A 16,059-nucleotide genomic window follows, 5' to 3' on the forward strand; every position below is an offset into this window, starting at 1 on the left:
TGTGATGAGGTTACCCAGTTTGGTAATGAAAAGTCTGCAAGGAAACCACCAAACTCAGAGATCATCAAAGACCCAGCAGTTCAACTCACAGCTACAAATACTTCCATAAATACTGTTTTGCCCTCTACATTGGGCTGCTCTTGAAAACTATCTCAGAGCTTAAGATGATGCAAAAGACAGCAGTGCAGGAAGGTATGTTATGGGGGTCCTTGGTGTTCTCTGAGCTCAGATTAACAGAGTTGGAAGGGACCTTGTACATCATCTAGTCCAACCTGCTGCTCAAGCAGGAGACCCTACACCATTTCTAACAAATGGCAGTCCAGTCTTTTCTTGAAAGTCTCAAGTGATGAAGCTCCCACAACTTCCGAAGGCAATTTCAGTTGATTGTTCTCACTGTCAGAAAATTTCTCCTTATTTCTATTTTGAATCTCTCCTTGTTCAGTTTCCATCTGTTATTCCTTGTCTGGTCTTCAGATGCTTTGGAGAATAGTTAGCCTCTTCTTTGGGGCAGCCCTTGAGATATCAGGACACTGCTATCATGTCTCCCCTAGTCCTTCTTTTCATTAAATTAGCCATGCCCAGTTCCTGCAACTGTTCTTCATATGTTTTATCCTCCAGTCTCCTAATCATCCTGGTTGCTCTTCTCTGCACTTTTTCTAGAGTCTCAACATCATTTTTATAGTGTGGTGACCATAACTGGACGCAGCAAGCTAGGTGCGGTCTTACTAGGGCTTTATAGAGTGGTATTAGAACCACACTTGATCTCTGTTAATGCAATGTAAGATTGATTGCTTTCTTGCAGACGCTTCATTACCCAACTAGGTAACATCATCAATGCACAGGTGATGTTACCTAGTTTCAATGAAGGATAATATTTGTAGCTCAGGGTTGAAATGAGGGATCCTTGGTGCTCTCTGAGCTTGGTTATTCTCTTGCAGAATCTAGGTAACACCATTAGTGTCCCCAAACTAGGTAATATGCTCACCACTGATGATGTTATCTAGTTTGGCTAATGAAATGTCTGCAGAAGCTCAGAAGACACCCAGGATCTCTTATTGCCTGGTTTATCTATAAGAAAATGACCAAGAGCCATGGTGGTGCAGTGGTTAGAATGCAGTATTGCAGGCTAATTCTGCCAACAGTTCGATCCTGACTGGCTCAATTTTGACTCAGTCTTTCATCCTTCCGAGGTCAATAAAATGATGACCCAGATTGTTGGAAGCAATAGGCTGATACTGTAAAGCACTTAAGAGAAGGCTGTTATATGCACAAGTGGTGCATATGTCTAAGTGGTATTGCTAAGCTCAGAGAGCACCAAGGACCACACAGTTCATCCCTGAGCTACCAATATTCTTCCTTTCTATTAGTTAGGTGTGCTCCTAGAACCGCATCGGTTACACCTCTCCTCTGTGAGCTGTACTGGTTTCCAGTTTCCTTCTGGGTTCAACTCAAGGGGATGACTAATGAAGCTGCACATGGCATGTGGCCAGGCTACCTGAGGGACGGCCTCTCCCCAAACATCCCATCAGATCTGGCAGGAGGATCAACATCAGCCAAGGAGCTTTTTTTGCCTTGGGACTTGGGAAGGGAGCCTTCTCTGCTGTGGGACCCACCCCTTAACACATCGTGTGAAATTGGCCCAAACCTTGTGGCTTCCTCAGAAGACCCTTCAAATTCTTGGGGAGCCCATGGAAGGGCGGGGCTCATTAAACGGTTGTGCGGTTGTACGGCATTCTCTCATACTTTTGTATTATAGTTTTAAGTGTTTTTATTTATTAAATGTATATGCTGCCCATCTGACTGTAACAACAACTCTGGGCAGCTAATTTAATTTTAATTGTATTTTAAATTGTTTTTGAATTATTGTAATTGTTTTTTTTTCTTTTAGCTGTGTACACCGCCTAGAGCCACAAGAATGAGATGGGTGGCTGTATCCATCTAGTAAATAAATACACTGCTCAGTACATAAACATTTACTTTAACTCCTTGCATTTGTGTTTCTATTGCATCTGTGTTTCTCCACATGTGCTTGCAACCCTTGCTCCTTAAGATGTGGCATGGCTCAATTCTTTCTTTGTTCTCTTGTTTAACTCCCCACCACCACCATGAATTCACAAAGCAACACACTTGGCTTATTTTCCCCAACCTTTCTTGCAGGTTCTTTTATCCCCCTTCTTCTTATTTTTTACTCAATATCTTTCCAATTTTGCAGCTGAAAATTTAAATCATGTCAGTGCTCTAGTGTTTATGAAGCATTTGAAAAACACTTAACAGCATTTGGGGGGGGGGGGAGAGACATGTCTGGAAAGCTAGGAGACCTTGGTGCACGAACAGAACGGATTCCAGGAATTCCCTGCCAAAATCAAAGAAACAAAACTAAAAAGAAGCCCAACCCCAGACTAGGATTTGCTTTGATGTATCCATTTCTGAGCTGACAGGAAAATGAAGACGTGCAAGGCAATTATCTGGCTTGATTACAGCCTGTGGTTCCTCCTTGTCTTGGGAGAGGCTGTATCTCCTCGCTGGCAACCACGCTCTGAATGCAGGAGGCGGCAGGTTTAGTCTACAGGTAGACTACAGGTAGTCCTCAACTTACAGCCATTTGTTTAGCAACCAAAGTTGCAATGGCACTGAAAAAAGTGACTTGTGAGTAGTTTTCACATTTACAATCATCATGGCATTCCCAGGGTCATGTGATCAAAATTCTTTTGGAGGCTTGCAGCACCCTGTGGCCAGGTGATGGCCATGTGTGACCGTCCCAGTCAGTTTCTGACAAGTAAAGTCAGCAAAGATTCACTTAACAACCGCATGATTCATTTAACCCAGGCATAAAAGGTTGTAGAATCAGGGATGACAACAATCGTCTTGCTTAGCGATGGAAATTCTGGTTCCAAATGTGGTTTAAAATCGAGGACTGCCATAGTACTTTCCACAGAAAGACCTCAGATTACAAGGGAGAAGAAGCATCTCACCTTGATAGCTGCAGCAATCCAAAACAGTTAACGCTACAGGATACGGATCAAGACTCTGCTCTCCACTTGCAGTGGCTTCATACAACCAAAGCTTCTCTGGATTGAACTACCATACTCCAGATTACAGGTAGTATTCGATTTACAACACACACACAATTTATGTTGCTAAGTAAGACAGTTGTAGGGTGAATTTTGCTCCATTTAATAACTTTTCCTGCTACAGTTGTTAAGTGAATCACTGTATTTGTTAAGTTGGTAATGCCGTTGTTAAATGTATCTGCTTTCTCCATGGACTCTGTTGGAAGGTAGCAAAAGAGGCTCACACGATCCCAGGATGCTGCAATCATCATAAATGTCAGTATGTCGCAAAGTGTCCGAATTTTGATCCCACATTTATGAGGATGCTGCAGTGGTGGTAAAGGGTGAAAAATGATCACAAGTCACTTTTTTCTGTACCGTTGTAGCTTCGAACAGTCACCGAATGAACTATTTTGAGGACTACCTGGACTGTCTTTCAAACTTACCTGGATTATCTGCGCAGCCGCTTCAGGCGTCCCTTGGCGCAGATCCTGGCCGTTTATAGAAAGGACTTTATCGTCCTGGCGCAGCTTCCCATTCTTGGCTGCCAGCCCTCCATCTAACAGGTCCAGAATGAAGATCCCGGGCTCGTCCGTTTTCCTGATCAGTTTAATGCCGAGGGGTTCGCATTGGTCCCTTTTGACCAGGATAACATGGACCACTTCCTGGTTCACAACTGGGGGAGCCGTCCGGTTGCTGAAGCCCTTTTCTTGGAGCACAAGGAAATGGAGCTGGTCACAGGGTTGACGCAAGAGTGAGATGGCTTGGCAGTGGGTCACGCTGCTGACGTTCACACCATTCACCTGGGAGGAGGACAGAAAAGAGGGCTGGTCAGAAAATGGTCCTTCCCGCCTCTCTGCTCCAGGCCAAAAGAAAACGGAAGGAGGGAAGCACTGGAGGAATCCTAAAAGAAACGGGCAGGACAGCCATCCGGCTACTCTTTGCTTTGCTTGCTGGCAGCCTGCCATGCTTGGAGGGGAGGGACAGCTGCAGGGAAGGATAAAGGAGGGCTTAGCAGGAGAGGAACTGCAGAATCAATCACCTTGCGAAGATAGGGACCCTTACCCAAACAATTCGTTGGTGCCTGATTGGACACTCAATGATAACCAGGGGAAAGGGGGAAACAAGGGAAAAGTTAACCATATGCTTTGGCTGCGAAAGCCTCAGATCCAGCTTTGCTTCTTCTGTAACCACTTGGCTTTAGTAGAGTGTAAGAGTGTAGTTTTGGCAAGCCATGGCCTCGAAGGTCTTTCTTCTCTAACTGAAAAAGTTGGGACAGCTGACAGAAACATTTGTTTCCTCCAGAAATTTGCCAATTTGCTTAAATAAGGGCAAATAAAATAAGATTATTCTGAAATATTAAATATACTGGTTGTACCAGAGATGATTTATGGAGAGCAGCGCAAAGCATCAGCATGGAACGTCACAAAAATCTCTGATGAAAATAAAGAAGAAAATGGACCGGGGGAAGCATTTCTTTCTCTCATAAAAGTCAAAAAAAGTAAACCAGAAAGTTGCAAAGGTTTTTAATATGACATTGTTCATTCAAAAGCCCTGCCCAGCTTCTACACATCCTGACACCATACCTATTTTATGGCTTCCACTCCTATCGCTCCTCCATGCTTTACAGGTAGTCCTCAGATTACAACCATTCATTTAGTGACAGTTCAAAGTTACAATGTCACTGAAAAAAGTAACATGATAATTTCTCACACAACTGTTACAGCCTCCCCACCCCCCATCCAAATTCAGACGCTTGGCAACTGGTTCCTTTTTATGACGGTTGCAGTGTCCTGAGGTCATGTGATCCCCTTTTGTGCCCCTCTGGCAAGCCAAGTCAATGGGAAAGCCAGTTTCATTTAACAACCAGGTTACTAATTTAACAACTGCATTGATTCACTTAACAACTTGGCAAGAAAATTTGTAAAATGAGGCAAATCCCTTAACAGCCTTGCTTAGAAATGTTGGGCTCAATTGTGGTTGTGAGTCAAGGACTACCTGCACAACCTTCTAGAATCCAAATCTGGTGATCTCACTAGTTTTTAATTCTGAGTAAAATCTGCTCCAGCCGATTACCAAATGGTCATTTTGCCATGAGGCTTTAACGATAGCGAACCCACCTCTAGGATGTGGTCTCCAGGCGCGAGTTTTCCATCGGCAGCCACCACGGAATCCTGAAATATCTCCTGCACCACGACGTTCCCGAGAGGAGTGTCTTTGCCCCCAACTATGCGCATGCCAAGCTCTTCCTCGGGGTCGTCTCGGTGGATCTCAACGGTGTTTGTCTCTGCCAGAAGACTCGCTCTCTGAGGGAATTCTGACAGAGAAGTCAGGAAGTGCATGAGTGAAGAGGAAGTCCTGGATTTTTAACAATGTACAGCAAATGGGAGCAACCTGCATCCATCCCATCCTTTCTTTGGTCCTGCAATCCCCAGCTTTGTTGAAGATGGAATTTTGGCTACTTGAGGAATCGGCTCACAGTGATGGGATTGACCCACACTGACCCACCCACGTGGGAGAGGAGACGTATGAAGATCCCATCAGTCAAGGAATGCCAGTTGGCGGGGTCCAGGAGAAGGGCCTCCTCTGCCATGGCTCCTGCCCTTTGGCACCTCTTAACCCCTGAGGTGAACATGCTCTCTCACCCTCCCGGTTTTTCATAAGAGCCTGAAGATCTGGCCCTGTCTGATGATTTGGGGACCCCATGGGGGGAGCTTCACACTAGAGGTGGCTGACTCATGAAAAGCTAATCCCACCTCCCACCCCACCCCCATGGATCCAGCTCCCTCATCGCTCTCCTGTGTTAATTATTTTATTTTAGCCGCTTTACCATTTTGTATATGAAGATTCTCATGTTTGTTAATGATCTTATCCTGTAAGCCGCCAGAAGTTATTTGATACAAGATAGACATCAAATAAATTTCATAATAAGTAAATAAACACTAAATTTTGTGTCTAGAATTTGTACTTCCTTCTTTCTAGAAGCTAACCCTGGAATAACTTGACTTTAGGCTTCTAAAATGTACTTTGGAAAAGCTTTTCCAAAGTACATTTCAGAAAGTTGATGGAAAACTTTTCCAAAGTAGAAAACGTTTGAAAAACTTTCTGAGCCAAGATGTGGAAGTCAAAGTATGCCCTTTTGTTATTATGGATGAAAATTACATGACACACTTTTCAAACTGAATAACACAATTGCATAGTGCTATTCCATCAACACAAGTATAACCATAACAGAACACATTTATTTATGCAATATTTACAAACTTTAATTAAAGTTTTTTGTAATTCTACAGAAATCCATATAGAGATCTACCATAAATCCCAACCTGCCTTCTGGCCAGTTATACTCAAATTACAATGTTTGACTAATATGGATTTTTCCCTGGCTATCTTAAAATCCTTAAAAGAAACATGAAATGGAAAAGCAAGGCAAATATATATAGCAGTTAGCTTCCTCCCATAATTGGGGCATACCAGGGGTTGTGACTTTAAATATATACCTTTCTCCCTGGCTCAGCTGATAACGGATCAGAGCCTGTGGCCTAATGGCTAAGATGTCTGCCTAATATGTAATATAGCCCAGGTTCAAATCCCAGTAAGGGTATGGCTAGCTGATGAGAGCTAAATAGCTTGAAATAGATCTATACTAGTCTCCCTTTATTTATTTATCAGCACAATTAAAAAAAAAAACCGTGTGTGTGTGTGTGTGTGTGTGTGTGTGTGTGTGTGTGTGTGTGTTGTTGTTGAGGGCATTTTGCCTCCTTGTGTCATCAATAAACATCAATGTCGGAAGTGCGCTGCCAGTCTGCCATGAACGGGAGAAGAGGGCAAGAAGGGCTTGCAGGAAAGTGGGACTGAAATGTGAGAACCCAGAAGTCATCAAGGCCGTTTCCCTGGGGAGAAGAATGCCAAGTGGCTATTTCCAAAACATCTCTTTTAAAACTGACTGGACATTGAGAGACAAGCAATGGGAAGGAAGGGAAAGAGGAAAGTTAACTGGGAAAATCTCCAATTGTCTCTCCAATTGAAATTTACTGCCCTATGCAGGCAGTTTGCGGCGATTTTATTGACATGAGTATTGTGCATCATTTGGTCAAAAGAAATGCACATAGATTTTTGCACATGAGAAAGGCTGATAAAGGCTGATGAAAGACAATCAACATATCATTCAAAGGGACACTGTGTCAAGCTTGGCATTTCACAGAATGTGTGGGTTGTATCACTGATGTTCTTCAATATTGGAAGGCTTGTGCAAAGATGAAATGCGGGTGGGTGAGATGAAAGCTTCACAGTTGAAAATTGCTAGCAGATAACAGAATAACAGTTGGAAGGAACCTTTGGGGTCTTCTAGTCCAAGCCTAGATCATTTCAGACAAATGGCCATCCAGTCTCTTCTTGAAGACCTCCAATAATGGAGCACCCACAATTTCTAGAGACAAGACGCTCCACTGATTAATTGTTCTCGCTGTCAGGAAATGTCTCCTTAGTTCTAGGTTGGATCTCTCCTTGATAAGTTTCCATCCAATACTTCTTGTCCTGCCTTCAGGTGCTTTGGAGAGTAGATTGTCCCTCTCTTCTTTGTGGCAGCCCCTCAAATAGTGGAAGATGCTATTATGTTCCCCTTAATCCTTCTCTTTATTGGAGTAGTCATACCTGATTCCTGCAACGATGTTCATGTCAGGAGACTGAAAGAATGGTGGGGTCCTTGGTGCTCCCTGCGGCTGATTGTTTGTTTGCAGATTCTCATTATCATCATTCACCTTAGTGGTTGAACTCCAGAGTTTTCTACCCTGAGCTACAGGCATTCCTCCCCCGCCCCCATGGGAATGAAAGAAGGAATGAGAATGAAGAGAAGGAATTTCTTCACAGCATTGTAACAGCTGACAAAACATGGGATTCTTTATTTATTTATTTATTTTTATTTCTATCCCGCCTTTATTTTTTATAAATGACTCAAGACAACAAACATGGAGCTTAATGCTCCTTCCTCCTGCTATTCTCCTCACAACAACAACCCTGTGAGGTGAGTTAGTCTGAGAGATACTGATTGGCCCTCGGTCACCCAATCAGCTTTCATGCCTAAGGCAGGACTAGAATTCAGAGTCTCCCAGTTTCTAGTCTAGGGCCTTAACCACTAAACCAACCTGGGAAATGAATATCAGTTCACAGAATATAATTATGAAGATTCTAGGGGGGGTGGAATAAGCTAGGCTTTGCGAGGAAAATTCATGGTGACAATTTTCTTGGTTGTAGATGGTGTTATTCACAAGGATTTCCTTGAATTTGGAGCCACTATCAACTCAGAGCAGGGTGCTGCAACAGTTGACGTTTTGAAACAACAATTAAGTTCAGAATCAGAAGAAGGAAATTGAGCTGTAGCAAAGCCACACTAGTCACACACTTCACGAACCACCCAAGAGGAGAATTTGAACATTTGAATCTCACTATTTTATCCCCTACAGCAGGCATCTCCAAACTTAGCAACTTTAAGACTTATGGACTTCAACTCCCAGAATTCCACAAGCCTTAAAGCTGCCAAGGGAAAAGGAGAAAAACCCAAAAGAAGGGCTTTGAAAGGTAAGCGACATCACATTATGAGAACCCACAGAACCAGAGGATAAACACAATTTGTACATTAAAATTACAGATTTTCTATCTATCAGATCAGTGAGTTTAGTGATCAGGGATTAAGGTAGTCCTCGATTTACAACCAAATTGTACCTGAAATTTCAGTCATAAGTCATGATGGACATAAAGCAGGTGACTATGTCGCTACATCTGATTTTATGATCTTTTATGTGGTGGTTGTTAAACAAGAACATTATTCACTAAAAGAGCCATTTTCCCCCCAGAAACCAGAAATAAACACTGCTTTCTGGCAGAAACTTCATGAATCATGATTCCTGACTGTGGGCTGCTGCAAATGGCCATCCAGGTCGGCCATTTCCAGGCACCCAGGAGGTAGTCATATGACCAGGGAGTTTAGCATCCGGGTTTTCAGGATCTGTTGTGACTTCGTACAGTTGTTAAGTGACTGGTGGACTGTCTATACAAGTGGTCCTCAACTTACAACCACTTGTTTAGTGACCATTTGAAGTTACAACAGCACTGAAAAAAGTGACTTATGACCATTTTTCACACTGTTACAGCATCCCCTTGATCACATGATCAGAATCTGGACACTTGGCAACTGGTTCATACTTATGACGGTCGCAGTGTCCCGGGGTCACATGATACCCTTTTGTGACCTTCTGACAAGCAAAGTCAACAGGGAAGCCAGATTCACTTAACAACCATATTCCTAACTTAACAACTGCAGTGATTCACTTAATGACAGTGGGAGGAAAGGTTGTAAAATGGGACAAGATTCACTTAACTACTCTTGCTTAGCAATGGAAATTTGGAGTTCAGTTATGATCGTATGTTGAGGACTATCTGTAGAAGACAAGACAGAGGACCTCAATTTCTTTGCAAGAATTGGGGATGTCTAATCTAGTGAAAAGAAGGACTAGGGGTGACATGACATCAGTGATCCAATATCTCAGGGGCTGCCCCAAAGCAGAGGGGCTCAACCTATTCTCCAAAGCACCTGAGGGCAGGACAAGAAGCAATGGATGGAAACTAATCAAGAAGGGAAGTAAGTACTTGATTGTAACCTAGAACAAAGAAGAAATCTCCTGACAGTGAGAACCGCTTCCTCCAGAAGTTGTGGGTGCTCCATCACTGGAGGCTTTTGAGAAGAGACTGGACAAACATTTGTCTGGAATGGTAAAAGACCTCCTGCTTGTGCAGGGAGGTGGACTACAAGACCTCCAAGGTCCCTTCCCACTCTGTTTTTTGATTCTGTTATTCTGGAAACTTGCTTCCATCTGCTCCCACATCAGCCTTCATTTCTCTAGCCGTTTAAGAGATGCCTACCTTCTTCACTCCCATCAAAGGCTGGGTTAACCAGTCCAGGATCTGGGACCTCTGGCAACACAACGGCAGCTCCTGAGCCTCCAGTCACTGAAGAGGACCCTCCGTTTGATACTTCAGGGTCTTTTACAGCCTTTGCTTCCAGCCTGGAAAGAGAATCTCCTTTCATCCTGGACCGAGGATTCCTCTTCCTTTCCAGGCGCTCGGTGTACTTCTTGAAGCCAGGACACCTGCATTAGACAGCAAACACCAATTCCCAAAAGAGTCCCATGTCTGTCCTCTCACAGCCTAAATTAGCCACCTGAAATATTTCTCTAACCTGTGTCTGAGTTTGGGTGGACAGGGATGCTTTTTTTTAAAAGCAAAAGATTAATAAGTGCAGCAGAAAGTCTAGAGCACGAGTGGGCAACCTTGGCAACTTTAAGAATTCTGCACTTAAAGTCCCAGAATTCCCAAGGCTGCATGCACGGCTAGGGAATTCTGGGAGCTGAAGTCCATTTAATGAAGTCAACTTTAAGTCCAATTAAAGTTGTCAAGGTTGGACACACGTGCTCTAGAAGGAAAGGAATTAAAACAGTTGCTAATGAAACCCTGATCTTTCAAATAGACAGTGGTACCTTGGTGCTCATTAATTGGCTCCAGGAGGCACAGCGAGTACCAAAAATGAAGAGTATCAAACAATTTTTTCTATAAGGAATAATGTAAATAAATGTAATGCATTCCCAAACCAAAGAGAATACACATTTTTAAGGCAATGTTAATAAAAAATATGGGATTGTACATCATTATTTTCATGGGAAATAAACCTAAAAATTAATAAAAACTTAGATTAAATAAAAATGTCACTTTACTGGTACTGATGGGGAAAAAAGCCCAAACAGACTCCAAATGACCACAGAAGGCCACAGATAAGGCTGCATGAGGATGTGCCCGGAGCAAGAGCTACTATGAGCCCTGTTCACGTCATAAGCGTGTGAAACACATGACCTTTTGTTTTGGCTGGAAAAGATAGCAATTCACAAGGCAACCGACACTGACAAGTTCTAGCTTACACATCAAATACCAAACAAACAATAACTGCAGGTAGTTAGACTTACAAGAGTTCATTTAGTGACCGTTCAAAGTTACAAGGACACTGAAAAAAGTGACATGACCACTTGTCACATGACCATTGCAGCATCCCCATGGTCAAATGATAAAAATTCAAACACTTACAACTGATTCATATCTATGACAACTGTCGTGTCCCAGGATCATCTGATCAGCTTTTGTGACCTTCTGGCAAGCAATCTGCAGTGAGTCACTTAACAAGAAAGGCTGCAAAATGGGGCAAAATTCACTGCTGTCTCATTTGTGATCATAAATAATGAACTATCTATACTGGGACAACATTTTCACATCAAAATGCATCTAGTATGACATTCGAGAAGTTTCAAAGCAGTCAAGTACTAAGGTTATTACAGTATACTGGTTTTGAGATAAAAGTAAACAGGTGAGCCTGAAAAGAAGCAGGCACATTGGCAGTTTATAATTTTTTTTAAAAAAAATGCTCCTTATTTGCACAATTTCCTCAAGGGAAGGAAAAATAGTTAAATATATTTTTCAAGCTATCACATTCCTTCTAAAACTTTCAAGAACCAAAAAAGTGCAGATTAATACTTCCAGAAACACCAGGAGTGTCCATCACTGGAGATTTTAAAGAAGAGATTATCTGAAATGGCATAGGGCTCCTGGTTGAACAGGAGGTTGCACTAGAATTACCCTTCCAACTCTTGTTATTCTGTTTTCAAAAACATCATTTTTTTTAGTAACTCCCTAAATTTCTCAATTCAATTTCTTCCATTCAGTTTCTTTCTCCACCCAGCCTTCCTTAATTAGTTTCAGTTTCTTCCCAAAACTAATAGGTAACTAAGCAGAATGTCATCCTAGCGTCAGACACTTATGGCTTTTACTTGAGTAATGTGGACAGAAGATGAGTCACTGAAGGACATTCCTCTCTGAATTGTCATTATTATGTGCAACATTCAGCACAAGGCTGACATAAAATTGCAAGTTACTAACCGAATCAAGAATAACATGCAAGCATCGCTGAGACTACAAGGGAAAATTAGGCACACCTGTTCTGCAAGTGAGCTTCAAGTTCACATCGCTGCATCGTCAGTGCACAGTCTTCTTGGAAGGGACAAAGGACAAGGAGCTTATCCAGCAGATTCCGCACCAACAAGCTGGACTTCCGGCAGTTCTGGAAGGAGAGCTTCTTCCGATCCATGGGACAGAAGCTGTACTCCTGCATGAAGTTTTCAAGGCATCTGAAACAATACGTGTGTCCACAAGGGGTGTCCATGGGCTGCAGCAAAGGCTGGAGGCAAATGTGACAAGTCAAGTCATCATCTACGTCGTCTTGAAAGTTATAAAGATGGTTGTCGGGCAGCAAGTGAATTTGTCCACATTCGTGGCAAAGTTCTCCAGATTTGGAGGCAGGTTCTTCTCCTGCAGGATCGGCCATGGCTTCAAACCTCTAATGATCCTCCTTTTCACTGGCAATGATAAACAGCACCTTCCTAAAAGGAAAAGGAAAAAATGAATACTGTATAGCATTAGATTAGATTAGATTAGTAAAATCACCGGAAGGAAGGAAGGAAGGGACGGAGGGAGGGAGGGAGGGAGGGAGGAAGGAAAGAAGGAAGGAAAGAAGGAAGGCAGGCTGGCTGGCTAAGATTTAAAAATAAACATTATGAGTTTTTATTATTTGGTTCTGCGTTAATCAGTCAATTTCTGTCTGAACATCATCATTCTTCTTGATCTATTTAATGTTTCATTGCTGAGCTGTCAGTTTTCTAGCATTCAAGCAACTGCTGGATGTAGTAGCTTCAATAGTTTCTCCGAAGCTGCTTTAAATTCCTGGAAACTAGACTTGAACTTAAGAGATAAAAGGAAATCCACACCTGTCTGCAAAACAGGAAGGTGAGCAGCCCTCTTGAAGACAGCAAGCTGCAACTGGTCAATTGTGTCTCCTGCAAAAGAATCTGACAGCCAGTGCTCCATTCAATCCACAAAACTAAACATGTATTTAATGAGAGTTTCAATTAATTTTGTTGCAGTAGATTCCATTTCACTATCATGGATTTAAAGTATTCAGTTTTCTACTCAGATACTGAGAGAGAAGGGAATCCCCTTCATTTTCAATCATTCCTTAATAAAGCTGGGTTCCCTGGGAAGTTTTTAAAAATGGCTCTATTAGAAGAGCACCAAATTTTCTTTGCAACACAGAACTGCAGCAAACAGCCTCCCTGTATCCTAAGCACATTTTTACATTCTGGAAGACCCTGAGGTTTTTCTCCCACTACCACCTGCACATCTGGATCTATTCCAAAATTGTCTGCAACTCATAGCAGACATTCAAGGGCAAAAAAAAAATCAATTTTGGATAAATTCCAGAGAATAAAAGGTGAATCCTTCTAAAGGTCCAAATGTTCTAGAAATATTGACATCATGAGGCTGGGGGGGGGGGGGATATTTTTTCATCATTTTTCAGAAAAAAGCAAAAGTTGGAGAAAACTTACATTTATTCAATATTCATTTTGATACTTTACTGATCTAAGTTTATTTTGCTTTTTTAATAATATAAACTTTATCTGACGTACTTTGCCTTACTCATCCATATTAAATGAATAGTTCTAGTACATACAATAGGGTAATTATACTAATTCATTCTAATTAAACATATTTTAAATAGAAGAATAATTGTGGCACTATTAAGAAACTAGGATGGTTTTTTTTTAATTTTGCCAACTGAACAAGGTGGCAAAATGTAAATCTGAAAAGAAGATTTGTACACCTATTCATGCTTTTTAGGAAAAAATAAGAGAAAACAATTGCTGAGTTAAAGTTTTATTTTACATGGCTGTTTGGTCACATTCTCTGAGTTATTACTGTCAGATTCTAATCTGCTAATAATGCCTCATTTTCACCTGTTGACACACTCCAAAATTCTGAAAAATGTTTTTTTCCCATTGAAAAAAGCTTCTCTTCTCTTTACACTGAAGTGGATTTTAACTGTCTTGAGTTTTTCCCACCTGAAACCTGGGGATCTCAATTTCCAGAATGTTCCCAATCTCTCCCCCCCCTCCTCTTTTTTGCCCCAGCATTGATCAGATTCAACATGCAAGTTTGGTAGTAACCTTTTTTTTTTGGGGGGGGGGGTGTATCTTTGTTGTATCTTGTTGTATAATTCTCCACAAACCTCTGCCTTAAAACAAGAAAAACCATCCTGATTGTTAAAGCTTTTTCTTTTTTTAAAAGAAACAACCAGAGTTCAATGGCTTCGGTTTCTCCAGAAACCCTTTGGATGGGGAGGGAAGGCTTTTAAAAAGAGCAATCAGATTGATAAATGCAGCAAACCTATGGATTTAATCTTCCCGAATTCCTCAGCCAGCATGGATGGATGGGGAATTCGGGGAGTTGAAATTCCTACATTAATGTTGTTCCAGGTTGAACCCTGGTGCTCTAGAGGGAAAGGAATTAAAACAGTAGTTAATGAGACCCTGGTCAAAGTGAAGAGAAGAGTAAGGAAGATGATTAGGGAACTAAAGGCTAAAACATACAAAGAACAGTTACAAGAATTGCGTTTGTTTAGTCTAGTCCAGGGGTCAGCAAACTGCGGCTCTGGAGCCGCATGTGGCTCCTTCCTCTCTCTGCTGCGGCTCCGTCACCAGTTGGTGCCACAATTTTGAGAGGAGCTTCCAAAGAGGCGGGAGAGGGAAGCACTGTGCGCCAGGAGAAGACTCTATGGCAGTTGTCTCCACAATTGATAGGGTTTTCAATTATGACAGGTAGAGGAAAAAGTACACCACGCTAGGAAGAGACTCTATGGTGGGGGAACTGAACTTCCGGTCAGCTCCAGAATTGAACAGGGGGCTTCCGGTTAGGACCTTTGTGGCTCCCGGTGCTTTGTTTTCTGTGGGAAACAGGTCCAAATGGCTCTTTGAGTGTTTAAGTTTGCCGACCCCTGTCTAGTCTAATGAAAAGAAGGACTAGGGGTGACATGATGGCAGTGTTCCAACATTTAAGGGGTTTTCACAAAGAAGAAGGGTTCAACCTATTTTCCAAAGCACCAGAAGGCAAAACAACAATGAATGGAAACTAATCAAGGAGAGAAGCAACCTAGAACTAAAGAGAAATTTCTTAACAGAGAGAACAATTAACTAATGGAAGACTTTAGCAATAGCAATAGCAGTTAGACTTACATACCGCTTCATAGGGCTTTCAGCCCTCTCTAAGCGGTTTACAGAGTCAGCATATTGCCCCCAACCTTAGGTATAAAGAAAGGTCCAACTGTAGCACCACCCTGTCCTGGTGAAATACGCAGAGATCTTCCCTGCTAGACAGTGCCTGTAGTTTGGATATCCTCCTGGAGGAGGTGATAGCCACCAAAAAGGCCACCTTAAGTGTCAAGAACTTAAGAGAAATCATTTGTAATGGTTCGAATGGTGGGGGGGGGGGGCGGTCAGAGCATCCAACATCTTGTGTAAGTCCCAGGAAGGATACCTGTGTACCGTGGGTGGCTTCAGATTGTGAGCCGCCCTGAGTCCCCCCAGGGAAAAGGGCGGCATATAAATAAACAACCACAAACCATAAACCATAACTATGCTCAGCTTAGAGCTGTTGTATTGTGGAAGTCTAGATAAAGTATCAGCCGTGAAGTTCTCTCGCCCCTCCCCCAGGATGTACTTGAGGGTGAAGTTGAACCGGTTGAAATATTGCACCCAACGCATTTGTTTAGGAGATAGCTTATGAGGGGTCTTCAACGCTTCCAAATTTTTATGATCAGTCCATAACTTCAAAAGGGTGTTTAGCCCCTTCTAGGAAATGTCACCAGGTCATCAAAGCCCACCTGACCGCAAAAGCTTCATTTTCCCATATAGCCCATTGTCTCTCCATCTCCGTCAGTTTGCGAGAGGCGTAAGTGCATAGTTGCAATTTCCCATCAGCGTTTGTTTGAAGTAATACTGCCCCCACCGCCACATCACTGGCATCAGCTTGAACGATAAATGGTGTATCCATATCTGGGTGTTTCAAAACGGGTTCAGCTGCA

The 16,059-nt window shown here is 42.4% G+C and overlaps 1 protein-coding gene across 1 annotated transcript in view; it reads right to left on the reverse strand.

Moving 5' to 3' along the window:
* Positions 1-16,059, reverse strand: part of LOC106544975 (ligand of Numb protein X 2) — a 75,096-nt gene that overhangs the window by 12,282 nt on the left and 46,755 nt on the right. Inside the window, exons 2-5 of the mRNA XM_087727674.1 lie at positions 12,083-12,526; positions 9,969-10,195; positions 5,171-5,367; positions 3,497-3,853 (exon numbers count right to left, since the gene is read on the reverse strand). Of these exons, the coding sequence (XP_087583800.1) occupies positions 3,497-3,853; positions 5,171-5,367; positions 9,969-10,195; positions 12,083-12,471 (1,170 nt within the window). The 5' untranslated portion in view covers positions 12,472-12,526. The remainder of the gene's footprint in view (positions 1-3,496; positions 3,854-5,170; positions 5,368-9,968; positions 10,196-12,082; positions 12,527-16,059) is intronic.

This window comes from Thamnophis sirtalis, unplaced genomic scaffold (genome assembly GCF_051295495.1).
Source record: "Thamnophis sirtalis isolate CommonGarterSnake01/CBP01778 unplaced genomic scaffold, rThaSir2_p1.2 scaffold_13, whole genome shotgun sequence".
Classification (NCBI taxonomy): Eukaryota; Metazoa; Chordata; class Lepidosauria; order Squamata; family Natricidae; genus Thamnophis; species Thamnophis sirtalis.